At 33.9% G+C, this 14,534-nt stretch overlaps 1 protein-coding gene and 1 long non-coding RNA gene across 2 annotated transcripts; one reads left to right on the forward strand and one right to left on the reverse strand.

Moving 5' to 3' along the window:
- The first annotated feature begins 995 nt into the window (after positions 1-995).
- Positions 996-1,846, forward strand: LOC129942379 (uncharacterized). Its single transcript, XR_008781025.1, has 3 exons — positions 996-1,497; positions 1,583-1,652; positions 1,711-1,846. It is a non-coding gene; the product is annotated as an uncharacterized LOC129942379 (long non-coding RNA).
- Positions 1,847-2,985: 1,139 nt separating this feature from the next.
- On the reverse strand, positions 2,986-13,922 carry LOC129948769 (uncharacterized). Its single transcript, XM_056059781.1, has 3 exons — positions 13,863-13,922; positions 7,544-8,376; positions 2,986-7,225 (listed from the first exon to the last, which is right to left on the reverse strand). Exons 1-3 carry the CDS (start codon positions 13,920-13,922, stop codon positions 2,986-2,988), a joined length of 5,133 nt encoding a protein of 1,710 aa, XP_055915756.1.
- Between the last annotated feature and the right edge of the window lie 612 nt (positions 13,923-14,534).

Raw genomic sequence — 14,534 nt, forward strand, 5'->3', positions numbered from 1 at the left:
TTTCAAGAAAAAGAATAAAGTTTATGTGTTCATTCGCAAATTTACGACTGCGTTGTATTTTGTGTTATACAAGCCAAATCGTAGTTGTACAGGAAACTATTCCAATGGTACACATATGTACTAACGCCCCCTTGCCCAGCCCATAAAAATTGTATTTTTTTGTCACATAAATTATACTCATGAACAGCCCCTATGAACAGACTACTATGAATAGCGTTTCGAAAGGGTTAAGGAAATTTTTATTTTTTGGAATATGCCTCCTTTAACATGGTTCTGGATGCTATTATATTCCGCAAAGCTTAGAACAATAAGTTATAAAATATTTCCGTTGAAAGTCATTTTTTACTATATGTACTAAAGTTTAATGATAAAAAGAAGATCTTGCATTAAATACGGTATTTTTGATGCTTTGGTTAATTATTTATGAGTTTGGTGTAATTAATAATTCAAGTTTCCGACCACAACCGCCAAACGCAGGACGTTAAACAAATCTGAAAAAACTGCTCTTTTTGGCTTATTGGTATTTTTTACCCTGAGCCTTAAACTTTGTTTGTAGATGTTTTAATTTTCAGATATTCAAAAATTAACTGTTTTTTGCAGATAATTGACAAATTATTACTAAAATAACAAATATTGAAAATTTGCCATAAGGTAGCATACCTCTGGATTGAGAGGATTGGACTAAAAGAATATTGTGGAATATAGGGCCTATATTCCTCTGAAAATCAACGAAAACACATTAATGTTTAAAAAGCTTTTTTAAAATCCAGAAACCCATTCTTGCCTAAAGTCCTCACAAAATGTTGATTTTTTCTATAGCATTACAAGAAAATAACTAAAAATCAAATAAAATGCTTCTAACAAATAATTTATATAATTCTAATGTTTTGAGTTAAATGAAAAAAAGGGTAAGCTTAATTTTGAATTATAATATTAAATGGAATTAATGAAAAATGGATACAAAAGAAACACACTCTTTGAACGTTATAATAGAAGTGAGTATTCTTTTATTTTTGACCTTTTGTCACCTTCAAATTCTTAACAATTTTTATAACACATATACAAACAATTCAATTACATAAAATATTCAACGAAAGACGACATCGGGTAGCGTTCTGAGCTAGTCTTGGCGGCAGCATCCAACATTCTCCCCCCCCAGTGCACAGCGTAAACGAACACAGCTTCTATCATTTAATGTACATGAAAGTAATACAAAATATTATTAATACAAATTTTAAATGAATTAAATAGTTGAAGTAATTATGTTTGATGACATGGGATATAGGCCCAGGTTGTGGTTCATGATTATTCTATTACATTTCGATACTCGAAATATATTTGTCATCTCGTATTAATAATTATATGTCACTTATTTTTATTTGTTGTATTGTTGTATTTTCTCCGCGGTAAATATAAATTAAATATTTGTTTTAACTGTGTTTCGTATTAATTTTTAATTATTTATAAAGCTAAAACCAACTGGATTTATTTTAAAGAGTGAGTATTGTAAATTACATAAAACAGTTTTTTACTCTACAAGCATACACATAACATAACCTTTTTTTCTTTAAATTATTTTTAGATGACTTGACCTTGAATTTGGTGGCTTAGAAGCTGAAGCTTGCCGACAGCCATGGCTGTGAATTATTTTGGTAAATTGTTGTTTTTGTATAGTGGTTGGTGCATTAATTTTGTTTGTTTTCTTTTCAGGCCAATTTATGTTATATATATATGTTAAATGTTTTCGTTTGAAATTCTAAAGGTCCGTTATTGGTTTCGGTGTTTTTTTTTGTAATTTATTTTTGTTTTGATTTAATTTATAATTTTATTCTTTTATTGATAGTATAATTAATGCGGGTGTTATTAATATTGTGTTTAGTTAAATGTGAATGCATGGGAGGTATTAACTTAAGTTTTATACTATTTTGCATGTTATTATTATGTTGTTATGTTTTGTTATTGTGATTTCAGGTGAGATGCGATGGGTGAGTTGGTAAAATATTTGTGTTATATGTTTTATTAATTATTTGGTTTCTCTTTTAGCTTTGTTTATTGGTTTTGAGTGCCGGACCATAATCTAGTGTTTGGAATTTTGGGAAACTTCTGTAAGATATGGTATGCTTCCTTTTTCATAATTTTATTTTATAGTCTTACTTATGTATTTGATTTTAATTTCAATTTTATTGATTTGCCTTTTGTATATTTTATTGGTTTGAATGTGATGAATGTTTTATTTCAGCGTGTGTGAGTTTTTTTTTTTTTTTTTATTGAAATTATTTTATTTAAAATTATTAATTTTACAATTTTATATTTTATATTTTATTTTAAATTTCTTAATTAATTTCATTTTTTCGATTTCGTTTTTATTTGTAATTCTTTTATGTTTTGTGTTGATAAATTCAATTTTTTATTTTGTAAATAAGTTTAGGTTTTAGCATGTTAGGTAATTTAGGTTTTAAATGATTGATTTTAGTATATAAATGTGTTGGGTTTTAGTATAGCTGTGTTGAATTTTAGCATAAATGTGTTGGGTTTTTGTATAAATGTGTTAAGTTCTAGTGGACTGTATGAATGGTTAGTTTTGAGATTTCTGAGTGAGATTTCAAATATTCAATGAATGAGAATTTGAAAATTCGTTTTATTGAATAGATTTTCATTCAGTTTTATTTATATTTGAGTGCGTTTGTAATTAAGAATGGATTTTAATTCAGTTTTTATTATATTTGAGTGGATTGTAATTCAGAGTGGATTTTAATTCATATTTATATTTGAGTAAGTTAGGGTTAGTTTTATTTTGCTCATATTTTTGATTATTAGTTTTTCTTATTTGAGTGGGTTGATTTTCCATTCTTTTTTTGACGACTTCATTTTAGTTTTTTTTTTTGAATTGGTTTCATATTTTCTTAGGGGCTTTAGAATTCATTTTCTTAATTTCAATTTTCCTTTTCATTTTGTGTATAAGTTTCAATACGATTCCTTTTGTTTTTAAATTGTTTCGTTTTCTTGATGCGTTTTGTTTGATGGAAGTGGACATATCTTTGTGATAGGCCTCTTAAATTCATTATTTTGTGTTCGCACTTTGACTACACGGATAAGATCATCTTGTCCTGGGTAGGTTTCCACTATTCTCGCCATGGGCCATTTCGAAGGTGGAAATCTTTCATCTCGTACCAAAACTAAATCTCCAATTTTGGGTTGGTCCTTGATTTTTAGCCACTTAGGTCTATTTTGAAGCCTTGTGAGGTATTCTCCGCTCCATTCCTTCCAGAAGGTCTGTAGTGAGGCTTGTAGACGTTTCCATCTATCCAGGTATCCAATCCTTTCTACTGCTAGGTCTGCTTCGGGAACTATATGAGCTGATGTGCCAATTAAAAAATGAGCTGGTGTTAAAGCATTGAAATCTTCCAAGCTGTCTGTAACCGGACATAGAGGTCTCGAGTTAAGGCAAGCTTCTATTTGCGCTAGAAGCGTACTGAGCTCCTCGAACGTCAGAGCTTGGTTTCGGGCAACGCGACGCAAATGGTATTTAACAGATTTCACTCCTGCTTCCCATAAGCCTCCAAAGTGAGGAGAAGCGGGAGGAATGAAATTCCAATTGGTACCCAATGCACTCAATGAGTTAGCAATATCAGTATAGTTAAGTTTAGCAGCATTTAGCATTTTTTGGAGTTCCACATTAGCACCTTTAAAGTTGGTCCCACAGTCACTATATATGTTTGCACATATGCCTCTGCGAGATGTAAATCTTCGGAACGCGGCAATAAAGGCTTGTGTCGTTAGATCTGTGACAGCTTCAAGATGAATTGCCTTTGTTGAAAGGCAAATAAAAATGGCGAAATAGCCTTTGAATTTTTTAGCACCTCGTCCTTTCCAGGCCTTTACTTCTATCGGTCCGGCGTAGTCGACACCAGTGTGTGTAAATGGTCTTGAAACATTTACTCTTGGTGCTGGAAGGCTTCCCATCAGTTGTTGCAATGGCTTAGGTGCATTCTTAAAACAGGTGAAACATTTATTAATGTACTTTTTGACCGTTCTCTTCATGTTGAAGATCCAAAAACGATTTCGAATGTGTGCAATCACTTGGTGAATACCACCATGTAGAGTTTTCTCATGGGCATCTTCAATTATTAATCTGGAGAAATTATGATCTGGCTTCAACACAATTGGATGCTTTTGATCATATGTTAGGGTGGCATTTTGAAGTCTACCTCCAATTCTTAATATTCCACATCCATCAATAAAAAGATTCAGAGATTTGTTAAGTTTGGTTCTTTTGGTTTTCTGTAGTTCATTTATGACATCATGAAACATAAGTTTTTGAACACTTCTGATAGCTGTTCGCATGGAAATATCGAGTTCTAAGGGTGTCAGAACCGATTTTCTTCGATATGTTTCTTTTTTTCTGCTATTATAGATAAATCTATGAACATTGGCTATAATTCTTAAGGCTTTTGTTAGTTTGGATTGTTTACAAAGCACATCTAAAATTCCATCGGTATTTTGTATTGCTAAATGAGTTTTTATTTCTCGTTTTTCTTCATTTATTTCACATTGGGTGGGTTGTTCTGGTATGGAGAATTTCCACATCTCCTGAAGAAAGGGTGGTCCTTTCCACCAAAGATTATTATTTCTTAGCTTGGATGGAAGAACACCACGGGATGCAAGATCCGCTGGGTTCAACTTAGTTGGAATGTGTTTCCACATGCTAACATTTGTCAGCCTTTGAATTTCGGTAACTCGATTGGCAATAAATGTTTTCCATTTTGAAGGCAGTCCAGAGATCCAACAAAGGGTGATTGTGGAATCAGTCCACGCAAAGACTGATATATTCTTGAACGGAAGAACTGATTTAGTATAGTTGAGTAATTTTGCCAACATCACTGCTCCGCAAAGTTCCAATCTTGGCAAAGAGACTGTACTGACTGGAGCGACTTTGGTTTTGGCTATGAGTAAATGGGTGTGAATGCAATTCTTGTTATCTAAAACTCGAAGATATACCACGGCTCCATATGCCTTGGTAGATGCGTCACAGAATCCATGGAGTTCGACCTGTTGGGTGCCATTCTCTATGTTTACCCATCTCGGAATACGGATATCTTCTAAGATATCCAACTCTTCTTGAAAGGAGAGCCATTCTTGAAGTAGTTCCACAGGAATGTTTTCGTCCCACGAAAGGCCTTTCAACCACAATTGCTGCATAATGATTTTCGCTTGAACGATACAGGGTGCTATCCATCCAAGTGGATCAAAAAGACGAGCAATTGTTGAAAGTATCGTTCTTTTTGAAACGACTTTATCTATAGAGATTTTTTTAAATGAAAATGAATCGGTAGATGGGAACCAACTGATTCCAAGGGTTTTGGTATGATCCAAAGCTCCGAATGTCAATGACACATTTGTTTCCTGATCTGCCTTTGGTATCGAAGCAAGAAACTCTTCGTTATTACTCATCCATTTGCGGAGATGAAATCCAGCAGATGATAAAAGCTTCGAGATTTGGTGATACTTTTCTTTCGCACCTTCTACTGAATCTGCACCCGATACCAAATCATCGATGTACATATCTTCCCGAATCATTTGAGCGGCTAATGGATATGTTACTTCTTCATCTGAAGCAAGTTTCTTTAGCGTTCGATTTGCTAAATATGGGGCTGGGGCAGTACCGAACATTAAAACTTTTACTTTGTAAAGCTTTATTGGCATTGATGGATTTTCACGCCAAAAAAGTAACTGGTAATACGCGTCCTCTGGATGAACTAATATCTGTCGGTACATCTTCTCTATGTCTGATACGAAAGTAATTTTGTGCGTTCTCCACCTTAAAACAATGGCTAAAATATCTGTTTGAGTTTTAGGTCCAGTCATCAAATGGTCGTTTAAAGAACTACCATCTGCCGTTTGATATGCAGCATTAAAAACAACACGTAACTTCGTCGTTGTACTAGTTTCTTTCATCACGGCATGATGAGGAACCACATAGTGAAATGGAGAGTTAAGTTTGTTATCTATGTTAATATCTACTTCTTCCATTTGATTGAGTGTGAGGTATTCTTTTAAGCAATCGTTATATTCTTTGTGTAGTGTTGGGTTGTTTAATAATTTTTGTTCTTGTTTATAAAACATCATTAAGGCCTTTTGTTTTGTTGACATAAGTCTTGGTCGATGAAGTTCTTTGAAGGGTAGTGAAACTTCAAAGCGCCCTCCCGGCACCCGCTTGGTGTTTTGTAGAAAGTGCTTCTCGCACTCGACATCTTCTTCATCTACGGCTTTTTCATAGGGAGTTTCTTCCATTTCCCAAAATGCACGCATTTGTGTGTCAATATCTACCAACTGTGTGTAAACTTGAAGAGAAAATGGCTTTTCCAAAGGAACTTTCCCCAAAACAATCCAACCAAACCTGGTTTTTTGGGCTATTGGAGCTACCTGTTCCTCATTGCGTATGACTTCGTCTAATAAAATTTCGCAATATATGTCATTCCCTAATAAAATGTCAATGTTACCAGGACGATTAAATGAAGGATCTGCTAATTTCAGTCCTTGTAAATGCTTCCATCTGTTAGCGAAGACTTCTTCATTCGGTAAAAGTCCTGTAAGGGTCTTGTATATATAACCTCTTGTCGACGTAACAAAATCTGAATAATTAGAACTCAGATTCAAATTAACAAAATGTTTACAAGAGCTACCTTTGTTTTGTCCTAAAACAGAAACGTCAAAGGAAGTTGGAATCTTTTTAAGACCCAATAATTGAGCTGCCGATTCGGTTATAAAAGTAGCTTGAGATCCAGGATCGATCAAGGCTCTTAATTGAACAAAGTCTCCTTGGGCTGATTTGACTTTTATAATCGCTGTTGCTAACAAAATTTGGGATATTTTAGATTCGTTTAGATGAAAACAGTTTGAAGATGTTGAAGGCGGTATATCGTAGGGGTGTACATTTTGTACATTTGGATTAAATTCTGTTGTTACATGATGTGTTTGCGAGCTATTTGGATTCTGGGTGTTTATATTTGTGTGAGCGAATGTGTTTCTATTATTATTCTGTTGAGTGGGTGTATATGAGTTTGTTTGTAATTGAGCGCGAGGATTATTTGAAAATGTGTTATTATTATTTGTGTTGTGTTGAAATTGGTTATGATTACCTTGAGAGCTTGATTGTTGATTGAATGCATTTGGAAAATTGTTTGACTGCGAGTATGGTTGCTGATTTGTGTTGTTAAAATTGTTGCTAAAATGTAGGAGTGAGTTGTGTTTTTTATGGCAAAAATGACACGACTTATTACTTGGGCACAAATTTGTTCGGTGACTGTAAGCTAAACAATTGAAACAATTGCCAAATTGTCTAACAACTCGTTGTCTAGCACTTACGTCCATTTTTAAAAATTTCGAACATGTTCGTAATGAATGTACACCTTTATGACATACCTTACACGTAAAATTTTCTGTTGCCTCAGTATTGAGATGAAAAACATTTTTTGTTTGCTTTTTCTGTGTTGATGTTGTATTTGTTTGATATTGTTGGTCCATCATCTCTAAAGTTCGGAACCTCGTTTCCAAAAAGTCAGAGAACTCTTTAAATGTAGGGATCTCTTTTTTAGTTCCGAGAGTTGTTTCCCATTTTGATTGCACCGTAGCCGGTAGCTTTTTCAAAAGCAAAAATATTATTATTGCATCCCAGTGATGGACAGGCAATTGCAGGTTCTTTAAAGCATGTAAAATTTTTGTTGAATTATCTAATAATTCTCTTATGCCCTTAGCATTTTCTTCTTTAACAACACTTAATTCATAAAACAACTTAAGTTCGTTGTTAACAAGAATTCTTTTGAAATCGTATCTCGTTGTCAAGAGTTCCCAAGCCTTATCATAGCTTGCATCATCTACACTTATGTGTTCTAGTAAAATACCAGCACCTTCTTTACAACTTGACTTCAAATAATGTAATTTTTCGATTTTTGTAAGTGAAGTGTTGTTATGTACCAGTGAAACAAACTGGTCATGGAAAGAACGCCAATTTTGATATTCTCCCGTGAATGTCGGTGGGTGAATTTTTGGCAAACGTACATCGTGCGGCTTGTCATTGGTCGACTTTTGAACCAAAGTAGGAGCAGGTGAATCTTTTGCTTTAGCTGCTGCTTCTGCTGCTGCAAATTTGTCTAGCTCATCTAGCAACACAGATTTATAAATTGTATAAATCTCACCAGCTTCATTAAAAAGCTCATCGATTGGTGCTATGTTTTCATCGCTGCAAAGCGCGATTTGGTGCTGTTGAACAATGGTTTGCCAATTGTTACCAAGCGTTTCAAGCCGCGTAGAGACATAGTTCTTTGTCCTACGAGTTGCAGAAACTGTCTTCTTAAAATTCTCATAATCTTTTGATATCTGAGCACATATATTTTTTAAAATTTTTACAGCATTCATTTTAAATTATGTATTTAAAATTTCTTTATAGTATATATGTATATATATATGTATGTATATATGTATATAAATTACAAAAGTAAGTAAATTTTACTCACTGTGATTACTTTCAGGAATGGGTAGCTGGACAACTGCACTCTTGGAATGATGACTACGATGGCGATGACGACGGCGGCGGCGGCTGCGTTGGCGATGACGACGGCAATGACGATGATGATGATGAAGATGATGGTGATGATGGTGATGATGGTGTTGATGATTATGATGATGATGGTGTTGATGATGATTATGATGATGATTAAAATGTCTTTATTCGAATTAAATGTTAATTTATTAATTTTAAATTCGTTGAATAAACTTTGAAAAAGAACGACAAAATGTCGTCGCACTGTCTTTTTAATTAATTCAAACAATTTAATACAGGCGGTTTGTTTAAAAAGGCTCGCGAAGGACCAAAATGTTTTGAGTTAAATGAAAAAAAGGGTAAGCTTAATTTTGAATTATAATATTAAATGGAATTAATGAAAAATGGATACAAAAGAAACACACTCTTTGAACGTTATAATAGAAGTGAGTATTCTTTTATTTTTGACCTTTTGTCACCTTCAAATTCTTAACAATTTTTATAACACATATACAAACAATTCAATTACATAAAATATTCAACGAAAGACGACATCGGGTAGCGTTCTGAGCTAGTCTTGGCGGCAGCATCCAACACTAAATTTGTCAACTTTCGGTTTTTTTTACTTATTTTAAACGAAGTATGATGACTGCACACATGAAGTTGAAGTTGTGTTCATTAATGTTTTGAGCATATTTTATGCAGGACATTGGCAAAAAAGCCTGCAATTTAAAAACGCAGCCTTGGTTTCAACAAAACAGGTCACCAACTTTGGAAACCGAAAAACAAGTGACTTCGTATTTCCTTCCAAAAACATAAAACAAATTTTCCTGAAAAATTCAACAGTAGATAATCATATAATTTTTGGTTAGTTTAACCTGATACAATTTTTGATTGCAGGTAAGAGCAAGAATTAACTTTAACAACACAATGGTATTGAAGTGTCAAAAAAAAAATGCGTACACACAAATGTATTTTATGAAACGTTGGCAATCATTATGAAACAACAACACACTATCTCTTAAATGTTTTAAGGCTTTAAAAAACATTTGTGTCTACTAAATAATTCCTCATTTCCTTATGTTTGCTTTTACACGAAAAGAAATAATTGGGGATGAAATACTTTGCATGACCTCTCATACTACGCGAGCTGTCAATTTTTACAACCATAATGTTCAAGTCAGTAAGTTTTAGTTGTTGAAAACCAATGATGACTTGTGAACCAGAAACAATAATATAAAGGGCTTCACAATACAAAAAAAAAAAAAAACATTAAAAATACAAAATAAACACACCGAACATTAGAACTCAAAAGCTAAATCCATTTATTAATTAGTTTCACTATGAAAGTTGATTGTTATTTTTTTATCTGACAGTGGAATCTCTCTAATTCGCACATAACTTTATGGGTTATTTAGCAACAATAAATTAACGCTCACCCACGACAATGCAATGGCGGCGGCGGCGGTAGCGATGGTGGTGGCGTCTGTAATATACCTGCAACTACTTTACCTAACATTCGTGTGAATTGTTAAAGATTATCATTTCATTAAAGATTTTAAATCCATCAAAAAACAAAACATCGCAGATATTTATTTGAACAGACAAAGTGAAATGATTGGTGTTGGGTGCAATTAAAAGTCATCACGGCTTATTTAATATTGCCCAAGTTTGTAAAAAGGCAACGGAAAATAACGAGAGGGCCCCCTTTTAGTTAGATGGAAAGGTGTTAATTGCTTGAAGTGGAGGCGGAAACGGTTTAACATTTAACTGTTTAACTGTGTAAAGTTGGATATTAATCTTTTAGCTACTAGTACTGTAATGGCTATTGCCTAAGACGAGTAGTCGTAGGTTGTGAATTTGAAGAAACAAAAAACTTTCAAGAAACTTATTCTCTTTGATGATGCACATTTAATATTTATACTTTTGCTTTTCAAGTAGATGTGCCAAAATGTGTTGACATCCTTTGGTTTTGAACTTAGATATAGTCTTGGAGGAATAGAATTCGGACAGAAATACATTTTTGTGATAATACCAAAAACAATATCCGCAGTATGAATACTACCGATAAAAGTTAAAGTAGGCTCTTACTACGGATGGGTTTTTGACATTTGTACGAGTAATGTTAGTACGATTGATATTTCATTTGTTTCTCGATGGCTGTGTTCGTTGAATGGTTGTTTGGAATCATGTCTTTCCATATTTTATTGTTGATATTATTTAGTTTTGTTAGTAAAAATTGACTTACTGGGCTTATTTTGCAAGAGAAAACAACAGAAAAGATAATTAAGTTTTGCTTTGTTTTCACCAAAGGTTTATCTCAGTTTAGGTTAGGTTATAGTGGCTGTCCAAGATGGAACGGACAGTATCTCAGTTTAGATTAAATAAATCTTTTTGGTGTTTCCACCGCACAGGAAGATTTAAAAATGATTAAGTTTGTGAGCACTTTCTAAAATACAAATGGTGTTTCATTGTTTCTTATGAAGTGCAAGTGAGATAGTTTGATTTGTGTTAAACAATGAAGAACTAAATGGTTCAGCACCACGTAACCAACTCCTCCACACAGGTTTTTCTTCACAAATTTAAATTTTGACTCGCTTCCGATTCTCGACCGGAACCGATTCGAATCCAGCTCATTTCAACTCGATTCAGGTATACAAGGAATTGAGGCGGGCTTCAAGCTCGCTTCAACACTACTATGTCAATGTAGTATTCAACGAACAAACCCCCCCTTTAAGCAATTGTTAAATGAACGTTTTTTTATAGAATCTTAATTTTCAGATGTCTTCTTAACATTTCTTCATGAAAATTGTCCATTTTATTAGTTTAGGTTAGTTTTTTTTTGCTGAAGTTATTTTTTTTTAATTATTATTCTTCAGGTGTACAATTTTTAAATACAAAAATACGGCTACTGTCGATGGGTTTTCTTGGGAACTTTTTCCTATACTATTTATATAATGCCAAAAAAAACACTGGTAATGTTTGTCTTTCTTGGGTTTTGGGAATTAAGAAAGTAGTATTATCACTCAAATGAAATGCTTAAAATTGGTTTGAAAATAATGTCGAATACAACAAATTTACAGCTCACAGTTCGCAGTATCTAATAATGGAGCGCTGATACGAAAGAACAACGTATTTTCATTGTTGAGAAATATTTTTAATTGGAAGCCTGATTTTTGCCGATGTAGCCAGTTTTTATCTTGATAGTTTTGTTAATCATGCAAATTTTCAAATTTGGGCAGCAATAATTAGAAAATAATGTTTGATATTGCGAAGTAATAACCCAATTTTTCGTGCCTTAGGTAAACGTTATGCATTCATAGTTTCATGAAGACAATGCAACATTCCATACAACCAGAGATACAACTCAATAACTGAACGGGTCATTTCCTAAAACTGTAATCGGTGGTTTTAAGATTATAAATGGGTTATTAAATATATAAATTAACTACAATTTTAACCTATAAGTGTATTCTAATGTCAGACGGTTTTCAGACAACAGTTGTTATAAAGTATGCTGGGATACTCGTTCCGAGTAGTTGGAAAACTGCATTTGTTCAGCCAATCCCAGAAAAGGGCGAATTTTCTTCTCCCACAAATAAACGACCGATAGCACTAACGTCCCTTCTTTCTAAGTCAAGGAAACGCTGATTAATTATCAGCTTAAGAAATATCTTGAGGAACGGAAGCTTCTTAATGACCGGCAATACGGCTTTCGTAGCAATAGATCCACTGTTGATCTCATGGCTCATCTCACCGAACAGTGGAACAAATCTTTCCATCGTTTTGGAGAAAGTTAGATTACTTACTTACTTATTTAAGGTGGCGCTCCAGTCCAGGGCGGACCTGGGCCCCAACCAACATGCGTCTCCAGCCAGGTCGGTCCCTAGCCAGCTGTCTCCAGTTTCACACGCCAAGTTAGTTGAGATCCTCTCCCACCTGGGTGCAACACCTGAGTCACGGTCTTCCTCTACTGCGCCGTCCCTCGGGATTGGATTCGAAGACCTTCCGGGCTGGAGCGTTGATGTCCATTCGCTCTACATGACCTAGCCATCTAAGCCGTTGGACTTTAATTCTGCTAACTAGGTCAGTGTCGCTGTACAACCCGTACAGTTAGTCGTTATATCTTCTCCTCCATTCTCCATCTAGATAGAAAACTATTGATATTTCAAGTCTGGCATCTTGCTCTTTTATCGGAAATGCGTGCTTTCGGTATCAACAAATCTCTTCTTCGTTGGATTAGAAATTTTCTTTCAAACCGTTCAATACAAGTTGTTTTGGACGGATTCAAGTATGAAACTCATAATTAAAATGCTGGTGTGCCCAGGGCTCCGTTCTCTATCCGACTTCTAATCCAATACGCTGACGATAGCAATCTTACCTTTTCATATTCGTTTCCAGATTCCCAACCCTCCTCTTCGGATATGGAACTGCATCGGGAAAATATGATTAGCTCATTAAATTCCGACCTACACAGCTTTGAATAATGGGGAATACAAAATCGTGTGGAATTTAATGCTTCGAAAACGGAATTCTGTCTTGTATCGTCAAAGCGAGAACCTTCTTTTCCAATATCTATGAGTGGCACTTGCATCAACGAAACGAAAAATCTCGAAATCCTCGGAATGTTCATCAGCAACCACCTTTTGTGGAGCCATCACATACGCGATGTTGCCAAAAATGCCGCAAGCTGTCTAGGTTTTTTGAGACGTTGCAAGAAATTTTCCTCTCCGACTGATCTGGCTATAATCTACGAAACTTTTATACATCCGAAACTTGAAAATATCTCGCGCTTCTACGAATGCCCATCAGTTTACCCTTGAGCCCAACTTCGACGGTACTATGAAGTACAGAGATTCATTTTTTAGCTACTACGCGAATGTGGAACGCCTTGCCACGCTCTATCTTTCCCTATAATTACAATGTTCAGGAATTCAAAATCAATGTACATCGACACCTCCTATCCAACCCTTCCCTCTTTTCCTAATGGTCACACTGTGTCTTTGGCATATTAAAAATATATATAAACCCTTTTACTGTTCCCTAATTATAAAAAAAATGTTGGGGGTCTATATCCCCCATGTTAGGCGGAAGGGACAATTTTTTAGAATAGTGTGTTGACAAATAAAAGCTTATAATGGAAACACATCCATATTATTGCGATATAACTTTTCTAAGCTCCAAAAATCCATTCTTATAGTTAATTTTTTTAAATTTGCTTTTGCCAAAGTCTCAGAAATGAATCAAAATGGCAATCCTTTTTTCGGAGTTGGTCTTTTTGAAAGCTTGATTTATGTTCAGTTTTTTTTTTGAACAAACTTACAAATTGGTCCTCTCTTCGGGAATTTATTCGAGCGGCAGCCACTTGCCCGAAAACACTCATTCAGAAGAATCATGTCGAAAAAAATTATTTCTTTTTAAGTAATTGCTATGTCGTTTTTAACCAGAGTTGACTTTGACTTAATTTTCAAATGTTTTACTATTAAAAAAAAGCTGCTAGGATGCGACCCACACTGCTGTAGTCATGTCTGTAGATTTGTCTTCCTGAAAAGTTTGTAGGTTTTCGTGTTGGGTTAAAAAAGTAGTTAGTTGAATTATTCTTTAAAACTACCAACAATATTTTCCAAATAATGAAATAGTTTAGTTTCAAAATCTAGTTTTATAAATCTATAGTCGAAAACAAATTTTTACCAATTAAAGAAGCATTTCTTAAATTTTTACAAATTGGATGAATGAAGTTAACTTGAAAGATATCAAGAACCGAACATCAATTTTTACCAAATTTGAGTACTATCTATTTCTTGTAGATTTAATGTTTTTTTATGAAAAAACGGACTGTTGGATTTTTATAGAAAAACTACTGAATATCGAAAACAATATTTTCTGTGAAATTAAAAAAGGTTGCAGACAATATTTTTAATTTTTGAAAAGCTATTTGATCTTATTTTTTGTAAAAAAAAACTATCATTTAGATTTTTCTCAAAACTTTACCAGA

Source organism: Eupeodes corollae, chromosome 1 (assembly GCF_945859685.1).
Source record: "Eupeodes corollae chromosome 1, idEupCoro1.1, whole genome shotgun sequence".
In the NCBI taxonomy this organism is placed as follows: Eukaryota; Metazoa; Arthropoda; class Insecta; order Diptera; family Syrphidae; genus Eupeodes; species Eupeodes corollae.